Source organism: Lutjanus erythropterus, chromosome 4 (genome assembly GCF_056507025.1).
Source record: "Lutjanus erythropterus isolate fLutEry1 chromosome 4, fLutEry1.hap2, whole genome shotgun sequence".
Classification (NCBI taxonomy): Eukaryota; Metazoa; Chordata; class Actinopteri; order Lutjaniformes; family Lutjanidae; genus Lutjanus; species Lutjanus erythropterus.
Window position 1 is genome coordinate 14943375 of NC_139320.1, and position 13610 is coordinate 14956984.

The 13610-nt window shown below is 41.8% G+C and overlaps 1 protein-coding gene across 1 annotated transcript in view; it reads right to left on the reverse strand.

Annotated features, from left to right (window-relative positions):
* Nucleotides 1–442: 442 nt before the first annotated feature.
* Nucleotides 443–13610, reverse strand: part of gjd1b (gap junction protein delta 1b) — a 35421-nt gene continuing 22253 nt past the window's right edge. Inside the window, exon 2 of the mRNA XM_084717059.1 lies at nucleotides 443–3708. Coding sequence (XP_084573185.1) covers nucleotides 2859–3708 — 850 coding nt within the window. The 3' untranslated portion in view covers nucleotides 443–2858. The remainder of the gene's footprint in view (nucleotides 3709–13610) is intronic.

Below are 13610 nucleotides of genomic sequence, written 5' to 3' on the forward strand. Positions count from 1 at the left end.
CTTAATTCAATGCTGCAATCCATCGGCAGAGGCTGAATAGGAAACAAAAAATATACAGTATCTGCAATTTGGTGTAACATGTCTGACATCTGGCTAACATGCTCATCCATAAATACTAGTGCATGGATGGCCCCTGTAAGAATCAAACCATAAGCTAATGCAGACAGACAAGGCCATTGAGTTTGCAGTGGGAGACAAGATTTCAGTTGACACACCTAAATTCCATGGCTAAAGCCCAGACCACTGATCTGCTACAGTATGTTGACACTGGGTTTAAAGATGCAATATGTGAAAACTGGCAACCTGTCGAATTCATGCTCCAAACAACGTGGGGGAAGCATCTCACCAGAGTTACCACACACTGCTGCTAACTGTTCGCTCAGTTAGCCATGCAGCTGGACTAGGTGCTCAGAGCACGAGGGGAGGATTGGTGTTTAGCACAGGAGCTTTTTACCACTTTTAACTGCTGCTAACTGCAGATACCATTAGTCTTTGGGTTCTGGACTGTGAGTTGGACAAAAGAAGAAATTTGATGATGTCACTTTGGGCTTTGGGATTTTTTTTTCACATTTTCTGATATTATATTTAGTAAAAAATTAAATTGGTGGATTAATAAATAATGAAAATAATAATTAGTTGTAGCCCTACACTCAAGCCTCCTCCACACAGAGGGTGACAGGATGACATCATGCTGTGTTTCCGTGTGTGTGTTTTTGTCAGTTTTCTTTTAAAAGACACCACATGCAGTCCACTGAACTGTTCTTATGTCTGGTTTCACAGGCTTGCAGTGCAATAGCTTCTTGTTTTAAATGATGCACTTGTGTATGTGTGAATGTGTCCAAAGACACAGCCTTCATCCCAACACGAGTTCCTTCAGTCTGCCACTCTCCCACTCGTCTGCATTAATCAAGGTGCAACACTCTCTGTCATCTTTATCTTTTTCTTTCCTGTCATTCTTTTTCTCTTACAAGGCATGCATGTTGAAATCCAGTCAGGAAAGAAATGCAAAATGAAAACCACTGAGATTCAAAAACACGACTGTCCCTAGAGAGTTACTACTCGTCGGCTACATAGCTTGATCATTCAAGAAACATTGCGTCATGTAAACATGCCTTTTCAAAATGGCTCACAGGCCTCAAGTGCCTGAAGCTGTGCAGCTGATTCTGAAGAAAACCAAGGCTCTCTGTAGAAAAACATGTGAAGATGTTACGTTTAACAGCCGCGTTTTTCTACAGTTTCAATGCAATTAAGCAACAATTGCACAGAAGGTTTTCTGAACAGGTGCACAGCTTCAATGCATTTCAAAACAAAGCTCACAAGCTTGTCCCTTCCCACCCCCATACATGTCATTAACCAGTTCTATCTGTGAGAAATCTTTAAACTAAACAAAAATGAAAAAAAAAAAAAAAAAGACAGACAGTTTATACATTTGAAAAAAACAGCAACATGATTTCCCAACCAACCCACCCACAAAGATAAATAAATCTATTTGGATATACTCTAAATGGATAAATAATATTACCATGATATACTCTATATAACTTTTCAACAAGAATTAATTATCTCAAGGATGGCACCATCGCTTTCTGAAAAAAAAAAAGAAAATTATAACTCATCATGATATATTTTATAAAATTTGTTTAAAGTTGTAATAAAGTGATCTGTTCCCCTCTTTTACGAGCTCCTGCTCCCTTCCTCTCCTCTCCTTCTGTCTCTCCTTCTTCTCTCAGCACGCTGGAATGCTGGAAGGAGGGACGTTTTATTTGTGCTTGAGGAGAGACTGACGTTTACACGCTGTTTGTCCATTTGTTCATTAGTTCCTCTCCAAAGTTTACTCAGAAGGAGAGCAGGGAGGGTCGTTACCGTCATCCGAAGCCCTCTGGGGTCTATATAGCTGCCAACTGTGGAGCAGAGAGAGAGTGTGAAATAGTGGGAGAGGAAAGAGAAAAAGTGTTTATGGTACGCGCTGTGTTTGTGTTAAAATTATCTTTTGCCAAGAGACAAAACATAAACATCGTCAGTCTTTTTCTCTTGGTTTTGGCGGGTGGTGACGTTCCAACAGAGGCGAAGCTGATACTGCTCAGAGGCAGCTCTTTTCTCTCTTGGCTTTGGTCTTCCTCGAAAGAAAAACGCTCCCTCTCTTCTCTTCTTCTCTCCCTCCTGGGCTGTTCTTCCAGAGCGTGATGTCTCCCACCTACTCTCTCTCAAACTCCTTCGTTCTCTAGAGTCCATCATGGCTTTGACAGTTCTTCCGTTCCTTTTTTAATGATGTTGCTGTTCATCCTCTGTGTTCCCATCCCCTATCCTGTCCTTCTGGTTTCATTGAGGCTGACACAGTCCAGAAGAAAAGCACCATGGGATGCATCAAACACCGTTGTCATCTCCCAATATCCCAAAAGAATACAAAACAGCCTCTCATCGGTTCTCCTCTCTCTTCCCCTCATCTGCTCATCTCCAGTCCTCCCCTCTCCAGCCCCATGAGGCTTTAATTCCTCACTTTAAAAGAAATGAGGAGCAGAGGAGAAGGTAATTAGTTAAAAAAAAAAAAAAGACAAAAGTATAAAATGGCAGTTGAAACGTCCCCTCATGAGACCAAAAATTTGTGCATCAAGTTCATTTGCAGAGCAGAACTTTCTGTCCTCTTTTACCCTCTCTATGGTTTTAAATTGTCTTCTTCCATGACTCTTTCTTGAGCCAGCGGTTTGGTCTTTTTACATTCTGTTTCATTCCATCATCACAGAGGAGGGCTCGTCTGGCCTGACCTCCGCGCCGTCTTCATTAAATTAAAATCATAATTAATTCATTTTCTCTCTTGCACATTCACATTCCCACTCCCCCGCTTTGTCTTATCTTCATCATCAGACGTAGGCCGATTCGCTGGACTGTGTGCGTCCGAGGTTGGGCGGCTGCGACAGATGCGCCATGTCCTTCTTCCTGATCTCGCAGATAGACTTTCTGCGGGCCTGGACACCCCTGATGGCAGCCTTGATCTTGCGCCAGCCTAGGTGGTTGAGCTCGGCCAGGTTGAGCACCACGCAGATGCCGCTCACAGCAAACATGAACACCAGGAAAACTGTTTTTTCTGTGGGGCGGGACACGTAGCACTCCACCTCTTTCAGACACGGGTAGCGGTCACACTCGAAAATCCCAGGCACACTAAAGCCGTAAAGGAAGTACTGGCCCGCCAAGAAGCCAATCTCCAGTGCATTTCTGAACACCACCTGAATGATGTAAAAGCGGGAGATCCCTTCTTGCCGGCGCACCTTGGAGCTCTTCCCATGGGTGAGGCCCCGTGGGGCATTAGGGATCTCCTTCACCTCCAGGCAGTCAGGTTCTTCCTTCCCTCCTCCGCCATCACCGCCATGTTGAACTAGAATACCATTAATGTTGCGGAGTTTTCGCGCCCCATCCCTTCCCCCGTAGTCCCTCTCCATTATGGGATAGAGAAAGGAGTAGCGCCGGTCTTTCTGCTTAGCCGACTGGTGGACGGAGTAGGTGATGAAGCAGAGGCTGGGTGTGCACACCAGTATGATCTGAAAGACCCAGTAGCGGATGTGGGAGATGGGGAATGCTTTGTCGTAGCAGGCCTGGTTGCAGCCCGGCTGCAGAGTGTTACAGATGAACATGGTCTGCTCGTCCTCATACACCGTCTCCCCAACGATTGCCACGATCAGGATACGGAAGATCACCACTACTGTTAGCAGGATCCTGGAGGAAAAGAGAAAGAGAGAGATAAATGGGGTTAATAGTCAGAGACATGCAGTGATTTATTGTGTCATGAGAGATGAAATGTCCTGAGATATCCTTCCCAGCCATGTGTAAGAGTATGAGAGGACAGTGCTAGAAAGCAGGAAAGACAAGACAAGACAAGACAAGACACAGATAACAGGGATAAGAGAGCTAGTAAAGGATGCCTGTAAATGCACAAAAGAAATTTACTCTCTAGACTTTTGTATAGTCAGCTTTTAAAAAAGATAAAATGGACAATAAAATAATACGCATTGTTAAAAATGTCAGTGTGCAAAAATACTCTCTGTACTATTAGTTTTAAAAGCAAAAGTCTTGAGGGCCGATCACACAATCATTTCAAACTAGGCCTGTGTATTGGTGATACAGGGGGGTTACAATTCAATACATTACGGAATATTGAGATACTGTTAGCAAGGTGATAGACTGCTATTGATTGAAATAACCCAGTACCAGCTGTATCGAAACTTCTCCAGTCAAACGATACCCACAATCAATCCTTCTTGTATTCAAAGCTAGAAAAAAATGACTATTTATATATATTGGTATCAGTATCGACTTTAAGAGTACTGGTATTGGTATTCATACTGATTTACACATTTTTGAGACAATACCTGGTCTTAAACACTAGTATCCACCAACACAAAATTAGCCACTGCCATGAATCTGTGCATGTATCACAATATCATGATAGGGCTTATATAGTGTTGGGGGAGCCGTGGATCTGGCATTTAACAGAACTCAACAATTTAGTGCTATACAATTCTCAGTCTTTTCACATGTTTTCAGCAACAATTTCCTAACAACATCTTTGTTGTTGTACAGAAGCATTCCAGTTCTGCTCTGTGATCTTCTCACCAGTGTGTGTGTGTGTTTCTGTTGCTGATATATGTAAATTTACTTAATAGACATGCCATGGAGGTAAAGATATAGCTACACATGAAAAAGAAATGATAAAACTCCATATATTCATTTGCATGCTTACGTAACTATGACTAACATGCAGCAGCTAGCGTGCTCATACCATAAAGGTGCCTGCTGGGCGGTAAGGTTCGATCAAAAATATAGTGATTTTCAAAAATATATGTAAAAGAGTGGTGCTAATACCACATATGGTGTTCATAAACCAACCTAAATAACTGCAGGGGACATTCTGTCACTGCGACAGCCCTGACATGAGCAGGTGTCAAGAATAAGTGTTTCAGCAACATTAGAAATATATCATAGTGAGAAACAAATTCCATCCACCAACTATTTTAGGAGTATGCATTACACCTTTCAAACAACTGACTAAAATACTGTATGGAGGAGTAGAAAAGAAGTAAAAGGAAATTGGACATCTCCACTTGTCTTAAGTCCTGTACATAAAAAGGCAAGACAATTAGGAGGGAAATACAGGAGACATCTGATAAAGGATACAAAGCACAAAGGAAGAAAGTCAGAATCAAGGTTGAGAGGCAGGATTTGAAATTGAAATCACAGCAGGGAGCTTCAGGAAGGACCTTGAACTCTAATCAGACATGAGAAATAAGAGAGAGCAGGCACTGCATGAGGCAGAGCAAAGTGAAGAATGCTGTTCAAGTGATGGAGAGGGACATTGTGCTGCTGTTAAGTCACTGTTCCCCCTGATAAAAAGCAGAGAAGAAGAATGCTCCAAGTCTCATTTATCAGCCAGAGTAAACACTACAGAAGAAGAACAGTTATGAGAGGAGCCTCGATATGTCGTCAGTGCTCATAACTCACAGCCTGTTATCTGTGATTCAAGACACAGTGTGTGTGTGTGTGTGTGTGTGTGTGTGTGTGCCTTTTGTGAGTGTTTTGTGAGGGTGTTTACAGGTAAAAAAGATGTGAGATGACACATCTCATCTAATTTTGGTGTCTTCTGCATCATTAGGGCCAGTCACCATAGAAACCCCAGATTAGACTCACTTAAATTTGTACTGTGAAGAATTTCTACACACATCCAAACACACACACAAACACACACACACACACACACACACACACACACACACACACACACACACACACACACACACACACACATACATGCAATCATACATAGCAACCTCTCTGCTGTTCACTCTCTTATAAAAAAAAAATACAGGTACTCTTTCTGTTTTCACTGCCATAGCAACAGGTGAGACTGAGCTAAACCTTAGATTAGGTGCTTTTTCTGTGTCGAGTATGGTGAGACAGAGATTATTGTTGCTTAAATTGGGTTTAAGCAATGAACTGCTGCGGACAGGGTCAGCAACAACAGGTATTTTAACTACTTATAAAAGGTCCATCTAAAATGACTGATTTTGCCTATGGAGTTTGGTTGGTGAGGAGAGATTTGGCTTATGTAACAGAAGTTTCTTGTTGGAAAAGGTTGTCTAGCAGCAAGGTAAAGCAGTGAAAATACTCTAAATATAGCATACACTAAAATGTGTTTTGCTGCTGACCCTGTCCACAGCAGTACATTGCTGGTACTCTTCTCTGTTTCTCCAAACTGGAGGCATGCCGACCACCATCTACTCTCGGTAATACACTAACTATGGATAAGTACCTCATACAACCCCGAAACAAATAATCTGAACTATCTCTTTAATGTGTATCTATGTATGCATATGCATAGATATGCTGACTTTGCATATCTGTACACTTAGTGTGACTGTGTGCTTCATACTGCTCGACACACACGCCCCTGTTCTGTTTCCTATCTTGCTGACATCTTTCTCTTTGTTCTTTTCTTACTTTATTCATCCCTCATTTATTTTTCAGATGTGAGACCAAGCAAGCACTTTAGATAGCAGGCTTTTTGCTTTCTGCAGTCTGTGAGAGCCTGTTGGCTGTCTCATGCTGTAATCAGTAACTAAACAAAGTCTGGAACCAGACTGCAGACTGCAGACAGGCCTGGATATTGCTGTTAATCTGTTGATTGATTGCTGCCTTGCGTTTCAGTCCCACACATATGAAGGAATTCAAACCAAGTCCTGCTTTAAGATCAACTCATACTAATCACCACCATTTATATTAACGATAATCCTATAAATAACGACATGATAAATCGCTGTCATTACTTCATATGAACCCAGGGTACACACCATTACAGTAGCCCATCAAAATCTGACCTCATTACATTTATCATGGATTTATGGGTTATTTTGCGCATACAAGTCAATAGATAGTGACATATAAAAATGGCTTTGGAGGCAGTGCTGGCGGGCAGTGCGATGCTGCTGAGAAAATGTCAATGTGCATAACACAGAGCGTTTACATTTGAATAGATAAAGCTTCACAACAAGCATAATGTAAGAGCCATTCAGACTTTAACAGTAAATCATAACTGTCCCACCAGTTTTACATGTTGCTGTCTGAAAAGGACCCTGAGTCACTTTTAAGTTTAAGTCACTGAGGCATTTCGCCCACTCAGTACCTTCTAACATTTTCGCCACAGCTCAAGTGTAAATAACGGCAATAACACTGCCAGCAAAGGCATGCATCTTTTGTGTGTATGAAGTACAAACAAATCACACAAGACAAGAAGGTGACACTTTAATTGCTGCCTCATTTTAAAGCGGTGGATTGACCCTAAAGTGAGATTACATACATAACTTTTTAAAAATTTTATCATCTAATGTGCCAGATGACAGATATATTACAAGAGCATTGCAGCTGTTGCCATAATGACCTGGCCTTGATTTAACAGATTTAAAGGGATAGTCCAGCTTACTTTAAGTGGTGTTGTGAAGTCCTGGTGTAGTAAAGTAAGCATTGTACTGTTGTGGACTGGGTCAGCAGCAGAATTAATTTTATCCACCAAAAAATATACACCTAAAAAAAATCCTATATCAGTGTCAGCATATGTTATATTTAGAATATGTTGAGTGCTTTTCCTTGCCAACAGACAGCCTTCTCAAAAGAGAAATTGCCGTTGTTGTAGCAAAAATGTTGCTTTCTCTAACTCATTTTTCCTTGCAGAAAACAGGAGTTGCTGGTTTACCGCTGTCTCAGTCTGTAAGATTGTTTGTCTTACTGTTACCAATCTAAAACTATAAACCAAACAGTTTTCCTGAAAGACTTAACAACAGTTATATGGGGACACTTTTTTATCTGACAGCAGCCTGAGTAGACAGCTTTCCATTTAAAATCCCACCTTAACCTCTTTTCTTCCCTCTTTTCACCTGCAACTCTGCCTCGAGACAAGTCTGGATTTATCTGATGAAATCGATAAGAAGCAGTAGCTGTCACTTGAATTTACCTCAGGTCAATCCATTGCTTTTCACAGAAAGAGTGTTATTTGTGTAGATGTATCAAATCAAACTCAGAAGGTCTGTTTGTCTGGACACCATTGTGACCGGACAGTGGATCCAGGGGGAGGCCCGTGCCACCACACCTTAGATGTTGCCAGATAATCATTAGATGGCATTTGGCTGTGGGAAGGGTAATCTACCAATCGCATAGTGGCTTTACTAGTCTTGTGTGGCACAGATGTGGAGTCGGAGGGCAGAGTTAATCCTTCGGTCTGACGGCGTGCAGTTCACATGTACCTCTCATCAAAAACATCAGGTCATCGGCGGTGACCTCCAGAATGAAAAATAAAAGACTTAATGCCAATCCGCCCACCTGTGATCAGCTGGCATGTGCAGGGGGGAGGGAAGGAAGAAGAGAGTAAAAAATACATGCAAAAAAAAATAAAAAAATGAAAATGCTTTTGCCCTTGTAGTGACTCCATTAAGGAGCTTAGTGAGCAGAGAATTCACAATACCAGAGCGGGAGGGTATTGCACTAAATGTACGCACATGCACACAAACACACACATATTCTGTATGGACACATACGTGCACGCTCGCAAACACATCTATGCAACAAAACGGCATCCAGACAGTGACCACAGACCGTTTTAAACCAACTGAGTACTGAAAGAAGACATCAAATTGCTGTTGAAGATGAATTAGTTCCAGACAGGGATAAAAAGATTATAAAGTCACCAAAAAAACAAGTGTGGCTCGGACATCTTCTCCTTAAATTAAAAGAGAAACCTGCCAGTGCTGGAACAGAGTGCGAGAGATAGAGGGGGGTAGTAAGGAAAACCAGCGATGGAGGAAAATCTCATCATAGAGAATGAATTATATAATAGCTTCCACACGCAAACCCACTGCTGTAATCTGTGGCTGGGCCAAGGGAGGATTCTTTTTTTTTTTTTTTTTGGTTAATGCCATCGAATAGCTTTAGATTATTATACGCCACACAGCAACCCCCCACCTGTTTTTTCTCTCCTTCTCCCTAGAGCTTCTTTTTTTTTTTTCTTTCTTTCATTTGCACTCCCATTGCTCCTGCTCTGGTCCGATCTCTTCCTGTGCCCCCTCCTCCCCTCTCTCTGTCAGGAATAATCTCCAGATTGTGTCTGTAGTTTTCTATGAAGAGCCTCCTTTCTCTGAGAAGAGTGAATTCTGGTGGTTTCCCACTAAAACGGAAAACACCACGCTTAAGTCCATCTAATGCACTCTCAACCTGTCTCATGCATGCACACTCTTGTTACATCAATTTATCTTTTTAAAAAAAGGAAAGAAATTAAACATTAATATCTATTTGCACCTGGGTGGAAAGGCAACTATTTGGCCATGCACACCCAGCCCCTCAGTTTAGCTATAAAGAGGGAAAACGTTTTAATAATAAAAGGCTGTAGTCGATGAATGTGCTAAGCAGTAAGAATATAGGACCTCCAGAAAATAACTGGCCACTGTTGGTTCAGTGATCCATTTGCATGGGTTAAGACTGACAGAATGTGACTACTAACTGATAAACCTTGATTTGTTATGGTATCATGAATGCTCAGGTTCAGGCAAGGTCACAAAATAATAATTAGACATCTCAATGAAACAAAGCTTTGCTTAACTCAACAAAAAATTCACATAAGCTTGTCAAACCTGTGGGGATCTTCAGTTTTCTATGTGGGACATGGCCACGACATTTTGGTGAAGTACTTATATGTGCTGTCTGATGTATAAAGTAAAAATCATTGGTTCAGCCCTGCATTGATGCACATACTGTATCCTGACACACTCACGGCCTCTGTTCTCGGCAGACAGTGTTTGTTGTTCCCATTGACTCATATGTTGTATCTGTTACCACACAGACGGTGGTGATTATGCAAAAACATTATGCCAACACAACTCCAAAACGCCTCTTCTCCTCCTGCAATTGTGTGTCCCCGACCCACTGTCTTTCTCTCTTTCTCTTCCTGATTGTCTGGTGGTGGATATCTTTGCACTGAGGGGCATTTGTCATAATCAAAGCTCTCATTATGGTCGTTGCATAGTTAATTGTCAGAAATTAAACGTGTACAGTAATGTGAAAAATAATCATAACTTCTGCTTCTGACAGGGGAATTCTAGTTACACCTGCCCCCTCTATATGCACGCTCATACATGCACATGCACTCATACGAGACATTGTTGCTGCCCCAGTGCTCTGCATTATTCAGCTGCCACAGAAATTGAAATGCCATTCACAGTGCAGCTCCTTTGGTATTACTGAAGATTTCCCTTTATGTTTAATGTCAGTCTTTTTTTAATGAAACCTTCAACGCGGTTGCAAAAAAAAAGCTTGAGCTGTGTGTGTGTGTGTGTGTGTGTGTGTGTGTGTGTGTGTGTGTGTGTCTGTGTGTGTGTGTGTGTGTAGCTCAGTATGTAGAGCTGGAGTTCAGTTCGAGGGGTTAAGGAGGAAAAGCATAATGAAAAATGTAAAAATGTACACAGTTGTGTTGTTGTCAAGGCACTTTGGAGTATCGTGTCCAATGAAAAGTAGTCTTAGAAATAAAGCTGCTAACTTCCTTGTCTTGTTCCCACAGGAGAACCCTTTTTGATTCCTGTTAGAACCTTTTATGAAGGTTCCTCTTGGAACCATTTCAGAGAGTTCTGCCTAGAACCCAACATAAAGGGTTATACCTAAAACCATCTGTGAAAGGTTCCACCTAGAGCCCCCTATGAGAGGCTCTACAGAGAACCCTTGTATGGTATAATGATTCCACCCAGAACCCTCTGTTAGGTTCTATCCAGAGCCTTTCCACCTTCTAAGGGTGCCAACAAGAACCCATTCATGGGGCTCTACCGAAAACCTTTTTAGATTTCAAGGGTTTTATCTAGAACATACACAGGGCATTCTACCAAGAACCTATTTATATTCCAAGGCATTGATCTAAACCCCACCACTGAGGTTCTACTGAGAACCCTCTTATATTCTTCAGAAGCAAATGGTTCTGGGTAGAATCTCAGGAAGAACCATTTTGGAATCCTTATTTCTAAGACTGTATTTTGCTCTCATTGAGATGTGTATAGAGACAGGACCAAAGGTTGGGATGTAGATAGAGTAACAAAGCACCATATTCAAGAATTGTGAACAAAGGCGATAACACAAGAAGAAAATAAATCAGTAAAAGGCAAAACTGAGGGAGCATGATAAGGAAGAGGAGCCAGAGAACAAGAAATAATTGGCCAGGGGTCGATAAGGAGCGCAAGGTTTTGGAGAGATTGGAAGATGCAGCGGCAGAGATAAAAAGAAGAAGAGCGGCTGTGGGTCCTTTACCCAGAAACCCGACACAACCCTCCTTTTCCTTCGCTCTCATCTCTCCTCCCTCCTTCTCTCCCTTCAATCTCCCCTGCACTCAACTTCCCTCTGCTAGTTACCACGGCAACAGGCGAGGGGCAGAAAACGAAGGGAGATGATGAGAGAGAGAAAAGTGTGCCGACTAGAAGCTAAGTCAACTAAAGAGCAGCGTGTTTGTGCTGAGGAAGGGAGCAGATTTGTTGCAGCAGTTAGAGAGTGTGGCTTAGGTGCCTCAAAGAGCTTCATGCTCGTTTATGCAAAAGCCTGAAGAGGAGTTCACTGAAACAACAAATTATGGCAGCGAGGCAAACCAAATTATGCTACTGTGTATAGAAGTTGTTTAGACGATAATACAGTAAGGGAAAACCAGAACATGTTGGCACCCTTTTAGAGCCAAAAAAAAAAAAGACTCAGCCTGTACTGTTGTTCAAAAGCTGCCAAGAAGAAAAGATGCTGAAAATAGGTTCCTCTCAAAATAGGACACAGAAACCATTTAAAAACATGGATACATAGTCTCAAAATAGTCTTTTTGAAATGTTGGATTTCATTTTTTTGTGATGGAGTTGTGAAGGATAATAAGAGCAGTAATATGAGCAGGTGTTAGCTCTCTCTCTGCAGGCTCAGGAGTCTGTCAGCTGATCTGCACTGAGATGTAAACAAGTCCAGTGTTGTGGCTGACCTGCTAATCCTTTTCAGAGCCTCACCTTTAACCTCCATCAATACCTGTTCCCTCGCTGTTTGGTTCTGCCTTTTCTCTGCTCTGCTCCCTTCCCCCTTTTCTGTGCTCCCATACCTGCTGCTGCAGCTCTGTGTCTGCTATTAATGTGTCGCTCTTCATTTTACCCTCCAGTTCCCGACTCTAAAATGGTGCCGTGCCATTGTTCCGGCAGACCATTGTTCCAAAACCCTGTTAAAACCCCATTATTCCAAGTCCCCTTGGCCCGAAAGCCCATTTTCCCATCAGTCCATATCCTGAAAAAAATTATGTCCGCTATTGCGAAGGACTATTGCTCCATAAACACAGCCTCCCTGCAGCTGCTAACCCTAACCCATCTTAAAGCTCAGGTGATGGGGTGTGTACTAACTGAGGTAAAATCGCTTGAAATGTTGTTTGGTTTACAGCCAGAAAGGTAGCCTATTAAGGGCAAATCCCCCATCGATTCGGCACCATGGAGAGGGCCTGCAGTCGCAGAACTAACAACTGCAGACTATTTATTTTCAGAGCAGTGGATGTTTGTTTTTTGAGATAATGGGCTGTTGAACAAATGGGATTTCAGTACAATGAGACATTAATCAGACTATTAGGGTTTTGTAATAATGGGCCATCAGAACAATTCACCATATTCACAAGACAACAGTTTCCCTCTGAGGGTGGGAAGCTCAAATGTACTGCTGTGTTCCAGTTGTATGGACAGAGAATCAGAGGAATCTGGATTTCAAGCTAAAACAACATATTTTAGAGCCCATTAGCTGCCGTTACACAACCACTAACATTAGTATTCAGCCACTTTCCAGTCAACATAACTGTTTGATAGTGTTATATGATATGATGGGGAAGATGTAAATTCATTCTGAAATACCCAAACACATCTTGATCACTGTTGTTTAAGCCTGGAGATAAAACACACTGCATGTAATTTGGTTTGTAATGTGACATTAATTGTCTTCCTAACTCTTGTCCAAGGATGTAAACTAAGCAGCTAAATCAGGGTTAGTGGTATATTAGGTTAGAACAAAATAACGGTGTAATTTTACAGTTTTTCTTACTATGCTTCACAATCACACTTTTGTGTTGGATGTAATCTGTATCAACGCTACACAGAAATGTGTGTTCCAGTGAGCCTTCATTAGCCTACATTGTAAGCTTGATTACATCCAGTGTGCTTTACATCCAGGTTTAAATAAATGTGTCAAAGATGTTGATATGGTGCCTGAATGGTACCCAATTTGTCAGATTGTCTGCATTTATATGACTTGTAACCTGGAACACAGCAGTATGACATTTAAGTGCCCCCAGTGTGACGTCAGAGGAAAATGGCATATGTCAGTCAAACCCTGAAATATTCACCAATCAGCATCTTATCTTGTCTCTCCTGTTTCCCAGCCTCTAATCTGTATGTTGTTCACTCAGCCCGATAACCAGACTGTACTGCCATTTCACTTTAAGTCAGAAGAACCAGGCCAGCATCTCGCCATGGTCACAGACCAAATGCAATTTCATGAAGTGAGCAATTCACCTCTTTTCAGAGGTCAGCACATCTAACCAAGCA